The sequence below is a fragment of the Wolffia australiana genome, chromosome 7, assembly GCF_029677425.1.
Source record: "Wolffia australiana isolate 7733 chromosome 7, ASM2967742v1".
Classification (NCBI taxonomy): domain Eukaryota; kingdom Viridiplantae; phylum Streptophyta; class Magnoliopsida; order Alismatales; family Araceae; genus Wolffia; species Wolffia australiana.
In genome coordinates, this window is record NC_135841.1 from 9,315,769 (window position 1) to 9,329,359 (window position 13,591).

General features: G+C 38.1%; 2 protein-coding genes across 4 annotated transcripts; both read right to left on the reverse strand.

Annotated features, from left to right (window-relative positions):
• Window positions 1-772: 772 nt before the first annotated feature.
• Window positions 773-4,343, reverse strand: LOC144705803 (putative serine/threonine-protein kinase PBL21). 3 transcript variants are annotated; one of them, XM_078578628.1, is made up of 8 exons: window positions 3,839-4,341; window positions 3,037-3,184; window positions 2,732-2,961; window positions 1,967-2,093; window positions 1,826-1,897; window positions 1,538-1,721; window positions 1,261-1,393; window positions 773-1,178 (listed from the first exon to the last, which is right to left on the reverse strand). In XM_078578628.1, exons 2-8 carry the CDS (start codon window positions 3,182-3,184, stop codon window positions 915-917), a joined length of 1,158 nt encoding a protein of 385 aa, XP_078434754.1. In that variant the 5' UTR covers window positions 3,839-4,341; the 3' UTR covers window positions 773-914. The 3 variants fall into 3 exon arrangements, with proteins under 3 accessions (XP_078434754.1, XP_078434753.1, XP_078434755.1); XM_078578627.1 differs by having other exon boundaries at window positions 1,261-1,396; XM_078578629.1 differs by having other exon boundaries at window positions 1,030-1,173; window positions 1,261-1,396; window positions 3,839-4,343.
• Window positions 4,344-5,702: 1,359 nt separating this feature from the next.
• Window positions 5,703-7,666, reverse strand: LOC144705918 (NAD(P)-binding Rossmann-fold superfamily protein). The gene is made up of 4 exons (XM_078578784.1): window positions 7,432-7,666; window positions 7,094-7,352; window positions 6,294-6,488; window positions 5,703-6,179 (listed from the first exon to the last, which is right to left on the reverse strand). The coding sequence occupies exons 1-4, from the start codon at window positions 7,527-7,529 to the stop codon at window positions 5,787-5,789; spliced, it is 945 nt and encodes a 314-aa protein (XP_078434910.1). The 5' UTR covers window positions 7,530-7,666; the 3' UTR covers window positions 5,703-5,786.
• Between the last annotated feature and the right edge of the window lie 5,925 nt (window positions 7,667-13,591).

Below are 13,591 nucleotides of genomic sequence, written 5' to 3' on the forward strand. Positions count from 1 at the left end.
TCCCACTTATTCTTCACATGTCCCTTCGCCCAGGGAATATGGGCATCACAACAGCTGGCGGGGGCGGATGTGTCCTCCGATGAGGCCTTTTGGGCCTCAGCTGGTGACGGAAGATACAGGAGCAAGCTGGACTGGGGGAGACTCCTTGCAACGTAGTGAAGTGGTATTCAAGGGAAAGAAGGCTTCCATGGAGAATGTCCTTCAGGACGTTAAGGCATTAATATTTTTTTGGTTTGGAGAGAGGTGAAAGCAGACCATTTTGGTCAGTTTGTGTATGGTTTGTATATAACTTTGTTGGTCAGCTGCTGGCGTTTTTCCCTTCTTTCTTTTCTTTGTTTTTCATATTTCGACCCCCCTCAGGCTCACACGTGGGAACAGCCTTTAAGTTGCTGCACGTGTGAGCCCTTAGGAGTCACATGTGAGCCCTCCGGTCACATGTGACTCTGTCAGAGGTCACATGTGACTCTGTCAGAGGTCACATGTGACCTTCCCTGGTCGCCCCCCTTTTATGTAAAAGAGACCAAACCCTAATGTGAATCAAGAATCTCGTTTTTTTGGGTTTTTCTTCCCTCCTGTTCATCCTCAGGAGCCGCCACTGGCTGGAGCTTTACTCTGAATGATCTCTCAACAATTTAACAAACTTCATTTCTTAATAGCATCAGCTTGACAACTGCTCCGGGTGGTCTCCCTTATTTCTTCAAAAAGAAAATGGAGGACCCAAATATTTCTTATGTGTTTACTATTCCAAAAAATACTCCAGAGCAATGGACAATTTCTTATAACTCTGTCACTGCCCATCATATTAAAATTGCCTCTCTTGTTTGTTGCGAAAAAAATTTAAAATAAATTAATAAACTCTTTGAAAACTGGACTCCACCCAATAGAGAAGGAACAAGGAGGAACTGGTGTTCACTCTAACTTGAAGACGTGAATAGCTCACTTCCCAAGGTCATGGTTGGACTGCCCTCGCCCATGATCGTGGTTGAGCTCATCTCTCTGTCAAGAATCCTCTCCAGCTCTGAGCCCACAAGGTTCATGGATGGTCGTTTGCTATCTTCTTCACTCAGGCATAAAGAAACCAGAGAGAGATAATCTCTCACCCCTTCCTCAGTGAAGGACCTTGCCATCTTAAAATCAATGAGCACTGAGTTGTCTCTTGAAGCGTCATACTCTCTAGCCTTCGCAACGTGGATGAGGACAATAATAAATTTCCAGTTATTGAAATGTTAAAAGGAAAAACATGAGGTAATGAGATATTACCCATTCTCTTATTGCTTGATTGGGCATCTTAAGCTGAAGCTGTAAAGCCTCCGTGCCGCTTAACAACTCCAAAAGAAAAATTCCAAAGCTGTAGACATCGGTCTTCTCAGTGAAGAATTGGGATCCATGTGTCCTGCTTAAGAACAAAAAGAAACGACTCCTAAATGATAAATAATAAGGTACTTCATCACTAAAAAATAAGGATTAGCAGAGATGGACGGATTTAATTTTAAAAAAACTGCTGACTTTGAGGTTCCAAGTAACGAAAAAATAATACCCAAGTTCCAAGAACTGACTATCAGGTGGGACTTGGGATGGGCCTGCGATATCCTCTGCTCTGAGAAAATTATGGAGGCCAAAATCAGCAACCTTTGGGATGAAGTTTTCGTCCACCAGTACGTTTGATGTCTTGAAATCCATGTGTATCACCGGTGGATTGAGAGAATGCAGGTGAGCCAACCCTGACCAATGAAAGAGTAGATGAAACAAAAATAAAAAATAACTTGAAACACATATGTGCGACTAAAACACAATGTCTGTACTAGAAATCTTGGCCAGTTAGCACCTTTAGCTGCTCGATGAGCAATGGAAAGCCTGTGCTTGAATTCTAGCCTTCCATTTGATGCATGTTGCGGGCCTTCCACCGATATCAGATATCAGCCTCAAGAAGTGGTGAATACAACAATAAGAATAAATCAATTCATACCGAATAAGTGGTATGAAATGCTGCCATTTGGAATATATTCAAAGACAAGCATCTGCATGCCACTCTCCTGACAGTAGCCCACTAAACTCACAAGATTCCGATGCCGGATTAAAGAAAGTTTGAGCACCTGGAAAAAGAGAGGGGAGGAGAATACCACGTCTTAGAAAACAATTCTCAATTATAGCTAAAAATTTGGAATATATTTGAAGAATTGTCCTTGTCTGACCCTATTGGTAAATGGTTCTCTATCCCACGACAAATAATATTTAAGTTTCAAGATTTTAGGAATTTTTTTACATTTTCATTAGAGCTTGCAATAATATATAAGAATGCCTCGCTATTCACAAGGTTTATGTTCAATAATAAGATGTTACATAGGAAAGATGGCCACGTGGATCAAGGTGTAACATTGGTTCAGTTATGAAGCTTTTGTTACCTGAGCCATAAATGACATCTCTTTCCGCATCTGTACCAAAAACATCAAAACAGATGATGCCATAATCCTCTGGGCCCAGACAAATGATGAGGATCATGAAGACTCATCATCATCCTCTCGTCATAATTCGACAAGGGAGTGAAGTTCATAGGGGCAGGGACGTGGATTTTCCCTTTTATCACCATCGTCAGCATCCACCTTAAAGATGATAATGAGGATGATTTCACCATTATCATCGTCCTCGCACAGACAAATGATGATGACGATGGCTACTCATCATTGTATTCACATCATTGTCATCTAGGAAGATGAACTCTAAAGGTAGTTACCTCGTCCACAAATTCTTGGCTTGGGGATGCTAGACGGCTCTTGACAGCCACAATCATATCAAGAATCAAACCCTTGTAAACTTTTCCAAACTTCCCTTGTCCGATGAGATTCATCTCGCTGAAATTCTTTGTGGCTTTGTTTAAGTCCTCCAAAGAGAAGCATCTTGCCCCAGGAGAAACAGATGGGTAGAAGATGCTCCTTGTCATCTCCACATCATCATTCCGAGCAACTGCACAAGCCAATAATCGGAGATCAGATTTGACCGGAATAAAAGATCAAGTTCTTATGAAGCAGGATAGGCCACCTTGAGGAGAAAGATCAGTGGAACTGCTTTCTGAAGTCCTTGTGATCTTCTTTCGTAATACCCACAAACATATAAGAATAGCCACAAACAAGAGCAATCCCACTGCTCCTGCAGTGGCGCCTAAGATGGCTGGAAGATTTGTTGACATCTGTCGAAATTGTAACTGAGTATTGGTTTTTGGATCATAAGATTATTAAATTTTTGTGATTAAATATTTCAAATGAGATTATATGATTGTTACATGTTTGAAATGAAAAGAAATACGGGTGGAGACTGATAATTGATCATCTTTTAAGTTTATCTTGCAAATAAATTGACATACAACTAACTATTCGGTCTTATGTTCTCTTATTAGGGACAACAGTGACAACATTGAATCCTTCGTCAAATGCGAGACAAAAAGAGTGACACAAAGAGATGGAAAAAAAATTAAAAAATATCATTACATAACAAAAGAAAAATCCGCCGGAGATATAGAAGGCTCAAATTTTCCTCACATACTGCTCAAGTCATTCTCTTCTGTGTCTATGATTCTATTAACTGATCTAAAAAGGCATTCCCAAATTATTTACCAACGCAGATAGTTTTGGAGAACAAATGAAAGGAGAGAATAAAGTGATTAAAGTGGAGAAACATCGTTTCCTTGAGGACAGTAGATTGATCTCGTTAACAAATTTGAATCCTCACAAATGAAGATGATTTTGTCAAATTTTCTCATCCAGTAGTCCTGGAGCAACCAATAATTAATGAAGGTGATCAACGATCCAAAACATAAGAATCAAAGCGCTGGGTTTCGGGGTACCTGATATCCGTTTACCCGCAATTTCCGTAGAAGGATCAGTGAAAACTCCCACAATCTTCAAAATAGAACCACCAAAATTGAACATCATGCATCGCCGCATACCAGTAAGCACAAATTCAACATCCCCGGCAGAGATTCCGCGGAAAATAAACACGGGAATCTCCTCCTCGTAAAAATCCAGACAACCAAGAGACATTCGAACTGTACTACACAACAACAGCCCATACCAGAGACTCGGGGCTTCTTCTCTCTCAACGGGCCCGCACCCAACACATAATTTCCTCGCCTAAATCGCAATAACCCTCGAATCCCTATCAAATTTTGACTGAAAAACGTCGTCTTCTTGTCCTTGCCGTAGATCAAGGCGGATGGCGCGTCGCCGACATGGCCAGCACCTCCACTCTCTCCTTCTCCGCGATCACACGAGCTTCAATCATAGCCCAGCGACAGCGAAACTTCTCCCACTGCATTGGAATTTTCTGCCGTCCTCGGCAAAAATGATATTTTTGTCGCGCTTTCGACCGTAATTCTTCTCCTCTTGTCGGATCGTGTTATCGGGTCCGATGCATATGCAATCTTCTCAGCTATCGTGTCCTCCCCTCCACCGTCGGATTAGAACCCGGGGAAGGTAACCTGTCTAAATTAGTGGAAAACGAAATCATTTATTTGGGCTAGTAAATGACTTATTTATTTCGAACTATCTTGTCATAAATGGCCTCCTCTATCCCTTCTTATATGATTTATAACATTAGTCAACGAATTGCCCTAGTTTCAACGACATGAGCCGGGCCAGGCCTTGACTCTGAACGACATGAGCCGGCCCAGGCGTGACTTTAGGAGCGTTTACGAGCTGGAGAGGCGTACAGGAGAGGTGGTATAACAACCTAATCATAGAGTTTGGGAATTTGATGTTTGGTTCTGGGGAACGCCACGTCCGGGACGTGACACCCCGGACGTGACGGAAAGGATGACGAAACGTGATGAACGGTGACGTGATGAAACTTTCGTCATGTCACCGTCTCGTCACGCGTCCCAGCATAAGCAAAAAAAACCGTCACGTTCCCATCACCGTCCCTCCATAGGGCGTCCCGTCACGTCCCCATCACCGTGACGCCGTCACCGTCACCGGTAACATGAATAAAACCCCACTTGAACGGAGGGGTATATCTCCAATTATGTATAGGCGGCATCAGTTTGCGCACTACAAAAAGGGACTTCTGTGCAAAATGCCAGGAAATCGAAATGGCCACGTCACGTGGCGAAATCTCAGCCGTCCGAAAGATTAAAACTAATGATTTTTATATGTATTTTCTGTCCGTTTTAACTTTTCAAAAATTCCTTCACGGCCGTCATCTGTGACGGCCGTTCCGTCACGTCACGCGTCCTGGGCACCCCGTCACCGTCACGTCCGTGTCACGACAACTTCGTCATCCTTCACCGTCACCGTCATGGACCCCTAAAACCGTCACATCATCCGTCACGTGTCCGTCACAGTGACGTCTGACGTGACAGATGACGCGTGCCGATCCCTAGTTGGTTCAGTTTGGCAAGCCTGGCCTGCAAAGGAGGGCAGTCGAGGGCCAGTCAACCTCGGTCCGTGTCGAGGGCCAGTCAACCAACCATGAGTCAACTACACCGAATCGTCAAAGAGGGTTGGTCTGGGGAAGGTCTTCCTGGGTTCAATATTGAGTTGGCCCAAGTGACTCCTGAGTCAACTCAGCCCGCACAGGTCAAGGGTTGGGTTGACTTTGGGCCGTGTCTGGTCGTTTCAAGCCGATTCCGACAAGGGTTGAGGTAGAGCCACAACTAACCAGCCCAAGTACAAGAAAACTTGCATTTATTTACCTCCCAAGTACAAGAAAACTTTGGTCAACCTGTACTTCATTATTCATTTGGACTTCCTTGAGCACGGAATTAAAAATAATTATGGGCAATAAGCGTTCAATTTTTAGAAAGTAAGTTCCCTTCTCTCAGCAAAGAATTTACCACTTGGGGAATCCAAGAGAAGGACAGCCCAGACGGCAGTGTCGGCGCCTTCTTCAGGCGAGGTGTTTCCTTCCCAGCCAGTCATGGAAGTCTTCGCCCAGCCTGGACAGCAGCAATTGACGAAGATTTTACGGCCCGTGGGCCGGCTCGAGAGGACCCGGGCCATTAGTCTTGTGTAGGCGTTGACAGCAAGCTTGGAGAGGGAGTAGTCAGTAAACACTTGGGGCAAACCCTTTGACCCCCAGCTCCCATCGTTGACTTGATGAAGAAAGTTACACATCATTTGGTCAATCAGTTCTTCTGAAATGCTTTCTTCTTTCAGAAACTGTTCTCTCAGAGTTTTCTCTCCAAGCCTCTGCAAAAAACAAATTTGTGCATAAAATTTTTTTTTGAATGAATTGTGTAAAAGAAATATTAAGAATAAACGGATAATTTTTTATATGATTTTTGCTTGAGAATCTTAGCTTACATTACGCCTGCCATCGACTCTGCCTAGTCTGGAGCTTACATTCAGAATCCGAGCTCCATGAAACGAAGGTTTCATCAGTGGAACCATAGCATGAATCATCCGCTTTGTTCCATAGTAGTTCGTTTCAATCACCTCGGCGGCATGTTCTACTGAATTTTCAGATCCTTTGTTGAAGTTCACACCAGCGTTGTTAACCTGGATTCGACAGAAATAAAAAAATAATAATATCTGATGGCGTAATATCAATGGACTATAGAATATTGCGGTGAATTTCTAACAATAGTTTTGATCCATAATTTTCCTCTAAATTATATTTTCCGACCGATTAAGGGTATCTTTCTGACACACAGCTTGATAAAATTTAGAGAAAACGATGGTGCCGCTTGTCCAGTTAACAAATTAACGGACGACAAATTCGTCCTTCTTTATGGATAAATCAACTGGGAAACTACAAAATTTCAAAAGCATGAAATAAATCGAAAGCTTCAAAGTTTATTGATTGTCGAAGAAAAATAATTCAGGAAAGGAAAGCACGAAATTTCGTAAACATCATCAATTCCAAAAGGTTTGAAAGTGATGCTCAACAAGTTTTTCCAATTTACACAAGTAAATTTCAAAAAAAAATCTGGAAATTGCCAAAAAAAAAGAAGCCAAGGTAAGCACCCCGTCAATCTCCAAAGTTCAAGTTCTATTTCAGAAAAACAAAATCTCAAAATTTGCCAAAACACGCAAAATTCACCATTAGTTCATCAAAACCAGATCAAGAATCTATCCACACATCCGCAATTCAAGAGCGATACCAGGATATCGATACCGCCGTGTGCAGCAAGAATCCAGTCGGCGAAGCTTCTCACAGAAGAATCATCTGTAACATCAAGAGGGTAGTAATCGACCTTCAAACCCTCATTCGCAAGCCCATTCACAGCTTCTGAGCCGGGCCCAAGCGATCTGGAGGTGAGAACGACGCGCAGACCATGGATCGAGAGCTGCCGGGCAATTTCGAACCCGATCCCGCGATTGCTTCCCGTCACAACCGCTACTGTGTTGGACGACCACCATCTAAACACAACGGAGAAAGAGAAGAAGAAGATGAGTAGAGAGTGACGAAGGATGAAGAACAAATTGGGATTTTTCTCACCGATCGGATGGTGAGTACGGGATTTTCCTCAGCTGGGTGATCTCTTCTAGGCGTTTTTCCCGTCTCTCTTTCGCTCGCTGCTTCCCCGCCTTGCCCATGATCCAGATTTTATGATGGGTCTGATCAAGTTTGTATTTTGATTAGGAAAAGAGTGTTCTTGCAGCAAAACAACACCCCTCCCAATGTTTAAGGCTTGACTGTGAATTTTCTTCTTCTTTCTGTTCTTAAATCCATGAGGATGTTTGAAAAACATTCCCAGATTCTGGGGATTGTTCCTCTGCACCCCATCACTGAATCAATTCAAGATTTTGTTTGTTGTAATCACATTCTAGATCCTTAGTCATCATTTCTCACTTATTGGACTTGATCTTTTGTATTCTCTTTAGTATAGTTCAGGGATGCGGATGGGCAGGGATGGAAAAATCGTCCCATCCAAGGGTATGGACAAAATTTGGGACAAAAATTCGTCCCAGGGACCACCGACTGTCCGGAGGTCTCGGAAGATGGACAGACGAATGTGGACGAAAAACCGCCGAAATTATGTTCGACGGTATGACAATTTGCATCAAAGTCTCTGTATTTTTTGAAGCATGCTAACTGACGCCGCTCAGAAATAATTGTACATATGTTCATTAGGATTCTCTCTCCTCCATATTTCCCTAAAAAACTTAGAAAAATCTATATTAATATATTAAAAATATCAAATGGTTTTTTTTCTTCCGGGACAAGGGACGGGACGATTTTTTCCCCGGACAGGACAACAATTCATCCCCGGAGGACTGGACGGCATGGTTTTCGTACCATCAGACAAAAATTCATCCCATCCTCTGTCCCTACACTGAATTCGGACTTCAGGCGGGATGCAATTCATCCCATCCCGTCCATCGTCCACATCCGGGACGATCCGGAACTATACTCTTGAGTCGGAGTTTATAAGTGCATAATGAACGGGTGGTTCAGTTTTAATATTATATTGTTTCAATGCATATATGTTACATTGTATTTTCTGAAGCAAAATACAACTCTTCTGTCGCATCAAGTGGTATTTTTAAAACTCCAACTCTCCTAGATAAATAGAAAGTAATAGATTGAAACTACTTGATGACTCAAGTTGTTTCAATACTAATAGTAATGTAGGTGCCTAATATTGAGCTCAAAGTAAAATAGATCGGGGTAAGAGATATGGGGGTAGTAAGGCCTTAACTTTGAATTCTCTTCTTCTTTTTGTTCTTTAATCTCCGAAGATGTTGGAAAAAGGTTACCTTATACTGGATATTGTTCTTCCAAATCTCATCACTGAATCATGGCAATAGTTTGGGGGTTTTAATTTTGATTTATCCTTTTTCAAAAAATTATTTGTTAGTCACTCATTGGACTGAATGATCTTTGTTTTATTATTAAGATGAGTTCATGATTATGTGATGAGATGCACATCAATCTAAATATTTTTTTATCTTTTTATCTTCCGATGAATCTTTTTAAGAAATTATATACATCAATCTAAATATTGCATTCCAAGAAATCTTTGAGTTCATATATTTTTTATCTTCGGATGAATCTTCGTAAGAAACTGTATACATCAATCTACATATTGCATTCAAACGAATCATGTATTTTTATTTGCAACTCTTTAACTATCATAAAACTTAAGATGTTCAGTATCAAGGGGACTGAGAATGAAATATCATGAAATTTCATTAGGCATATCATGTCTAGTCAGAAACAGGTACAGTCAGGTATTTCCTTGCAGCTCTCATGATAAATATCATAAATTAATATAACATATTGCAATACTACCACGACTACTTCCACTTAGGAGTTTAATCAGTTCATTGATTTCAATTTAAAATATAAACAAATCCTTAACATTAATGAAAGTTTTGTTTCACAGGTGATAATCGATCATACTCTTTTTTGGGAAAATCTTATTTTAAAACACTCAAAATATGACCCCCAGAAAAATTATATTTAGATACAGTGTGCAAGTAGGAAGAATTGTTTAAGGGACAGTTAAATTTAATATTTATTATGGGTTCAATTGTTGATAAAAGGGGCGTGCAAGCCAAACATATTTCATGTATCTCACTTAAGATATTATTTGTCCTATATTCATGGTTATACATGAGTGATGTTTAAAATGAAGTCCAAGGACAAGGGTATTGATGAATAAATTAGTCATTAATAAACACATAGCCTCAATGGCCTCAATCATGAGATACTTGAGGAAGAAAATTAATATCCTGATAGAGAATCATTTCCCAATCCTGCTCATTTGATGACGATGATTGTTTTTCTAACGATTCATGCAAAGAGACCTAGGGATATTAGGTACAAATTCCATGGCAGGGCAAACATGCGCGTGGAGCTAGATCATCTGGGCACAATAGGCATGTGAACCTTGTTTATTGATTCAAACACGTGAAAAGCTCTTAAACGTTTTGTCTGAAGGCCTTGAAAAAAGTGATCAATACATGGGAGTGGAAAAACTCTTAGCCTTTCATCTCAAGATGAAGCTTATGGGAGAAGTGGTCTTTAGTTAGTGACAAGTCCAAATTCAAAAACTCTATGTGGTTGTATAACTTACACTTTAAAAAAAATATTTATAATGGTTCTTCTGCACAAATACTCCATTAGTGTAGGGTATGTAAGGGATCAATAACAGGAACACAAAATTTTCATTTTGGAATTCTTCTGAGAAAATAAATGTGGTAAATGAGTTTAGAAGGAAAACATATTTAGGAGTTTTATGGATTCAATAGATTTTTCTTAGAATTTATATTCAAACAAAATGGTAAAACATCACCAAATATAATTAATTTTTGTAGTAATTTTATTTTATTGTATGAATATAATATCATTAAATATGATATTAGAAAGTTGAAGTATATTTATTTTGAATTTATAGATTTTTAGTAGCTTTCTATAATTAATTTAAATTAAAATACTATAATTTTTAGATAATTATTCCGTAGTTTTTTTTACTTTTAAAATGTTTAAATATAGTTGTTTTACCTTGTCCTGGGCACTGGGTGGATGCGGTCAATTGCAGAGTAGCAGCGAAATGGAGTTTTGAGGGGCATATGATGGAATTTTTATAAAATTTGTGCGAGATAAATGCGATACAGAGTATAACTTAAAAATGATGAGGAAAGGAAGTCCACTTATAAACACTAATATCAACATGGTTTGACAACCAAGATCTTGGAGAGCTTTACCCTATTGGATAGCTGCTGTTAGAGCATATGCAGAAGGGGATAAAGAGAGAGAGGAAGATAGTTACACGTGGACATGATTATTAAATTTACGTTATATTATTTCCCTTTTTCTCTCTATTCTTTTCTGATTGGTCGAAGTCTCCATCACTTGGACTTTGTGCTCATATCCAGGTCAGATGTTAAAGGGGTTACAAGAGAGATCTAAGACTTGATCCACACGACGTTAATTTTTATTTTGAAACCCTAATTTAAAACCCTCCATTCTAGCCTAACGCTCAAAGAAATAACTTTAAAATCATATGAAACTGTCCATCCTTGTGATTATCATCCATTAAATTCCTATAAATTATTGCACTTATGGAACCTGAAATATCTATCATTAATAAAACTTCTTGACGCAGAACTTAATTGGGACTAGTAAAAAGTAGGATTTTTTCCATAAATGATATACATATGAAGTTTTAAAAGGTTAAATGAATCTAGTTTCTAACATGATAAATTAATATTCATATTTGTAAAATCTTATTACATATAACTATGGGAAATTTTATCATTTTATCAGCTGGTGCCTCTGGAAAATAAGTATTTTTCTCACATTTGCATGCCAAAAGAGAAGTACAAGGGCATGAAAAGAGTTTTCAATTAGTGGGCCAACTGGGCCTTTTGAGTTTTTTGAAATTTAGGAGAGGAAGAAAGGGGCACTTTGATGTAGTAATCCCTATCTATAAAATTCCCTTTTTGCTCTCTCCCAATTTTGAAACTCACCTAGTAGTGAATGGTTGAATCAAACAGGCTCTTATCAAGTCATTTGAAGTGTCAAATCTGATTTTTGATGACTCCTCTCTATTTCTTTTGTTCTTGATTAACTAAAATGCATGTTTATGCTGAATACACAAACCCTAGAGAGAACAAATGATCCATAAGGACCTCTTAATATTCTTATCCAGAACTCTAAAAAACCAAAATCATATTATCTTACCTCTTTGCATTTGATAACACGCTAATAATGAGCTATATCACAAGTTGTATAAGTTTATTTGATATAGAATGACCCTATATGTTTGTTATCAATATCAAACTGATTAATTTAATTTTATAATGATAAAATTATTTAATTTAGAGGATTTTTATGAAAACATATCAGGAATAAAATACTTTTTAACTCAAAGTCATATTGATAATAAAATAATAAGGCAGTATACATATTATTTTTTGGAATTTGAAGATAAAATTTAAAACTAATTTAAGAGTTTTATGAATTTTCAGATATTTTATTGATAACTCAAATATTCTGCCACAAGTAACCATCTGGTTTATTTGGATAAAAATCAATCAGTAAAATTCACTAATGATTACTGGCTCCAATCATCATGAAAAGCTGCCATTATAACATCAAAAATCTGATGCAATAAGAAGCCAATCAAAAGCTGACATTCACTGTTTTTAATGTACAGGGACACATGGCGATCAGAAAAGGGGTTATTTTACTTGCAATAAATGCAATGGAATGCATCGTCATGTATCATCACAAAAAAATGATGACTTCAATGGTAATCAATGCAATTAAAAGAAAAATATTTTTGATCTGGAGGGATATAAGTGATAAACCAATACAGATATAGAAAGTAAAGAAAAACAGGGGAAGTATCTTTTTAAAAGGAATTTTAAAAATATCTACAAGTCTAAAATATGGATGTTGATAAAAACATGATAGATTAATTTTTTCTGAATGTTAATTGTGTTATTTAATGAAATAATATGCTTTTAATCATAAAAATCATTGAAGGGATTGAAAATACACCCATGTCTTTCAGTTGGGGAGATATTCAATAATGAAATCAAATGATTAATAATAAACTTACAAATTCTCGCCAAGATCCCGTGGGGTTTGGACTAAAGAAGTGGGTGAAACTGCACCTAAAATTTGGGCCCGATCAGTTGTTTGGGTCTCCAGATTTTGTAATGGCAAAACATAATTGTTGAAAAATAATTTTCTCTTTAATTATCAACCAGTTGGATTATATTTCACAATCTGATTGCTCCTCTCCACTCTCCTTATTTTCTATGCTAATCAATCATCTGTTGCCGCATGTCCTAGGCATTGAATTCAGCTCCACAAAAGGTGTAATTTTTAAATGAATGAAATCAAACCAGGTATCCTAGAAACTAAAAAAAGTCAAAGATTTTTTAAAAAAATTAAGCTCCTTTATGGAGCCAATATCAGTGCCATAAAGACACGATGTTTAGACCTATTAAGCTAGGCTATTGAGAAGAATACATAAATTTTCATAGTAATTCATGCAACAGTTATTGCACAAAAGACCAGGTTTTTTGGTCAGGTGTTTGTGCCCTTGAGGGAATTTAATGCTCAAAATCACACATTGTTTACATCATGCCACATGTCTGATAAAAAAAAATTAGATCAATAAAATATGCTTTTATACTTATTTTTTACAACATAATTTTAGATTTGCACTTGCATTATTCACCATTTAAAGATAAAATGAGAAATTTATGATTTATTTTACTAAGCTGTACTTTTATATATATAATTTAATTTTGAGACTAAATCAACTTGACTCCTTAGAGTAAAGTGGATTTCTTACATCTTTTGGGAGTTTTATTTGAAAAATCAGGACTTAGGTAAATGCAATTATCAAGTTACGACACAAACGGGATGAACGGATAAACCCAAGAATAATCAGATAATAAGATAATATCTTATTTTCTATTATCTTATAGATAATAAGATGAGGCCCAATACACAAGAAGCCCACTCTACATACCCATTCAAACCTCCTTAAAAGCCTGGTAAACTAAAGGCAACAATTGTGAAACTAAGCCCCAATTTGAATTTGAAAGGCCTGTTTTCAAATATGGGAAGGAATCCTTGGAACTAAATGAAGTAATCCAAGCTGGAAATGTATCAAACATGTATCTAGGCT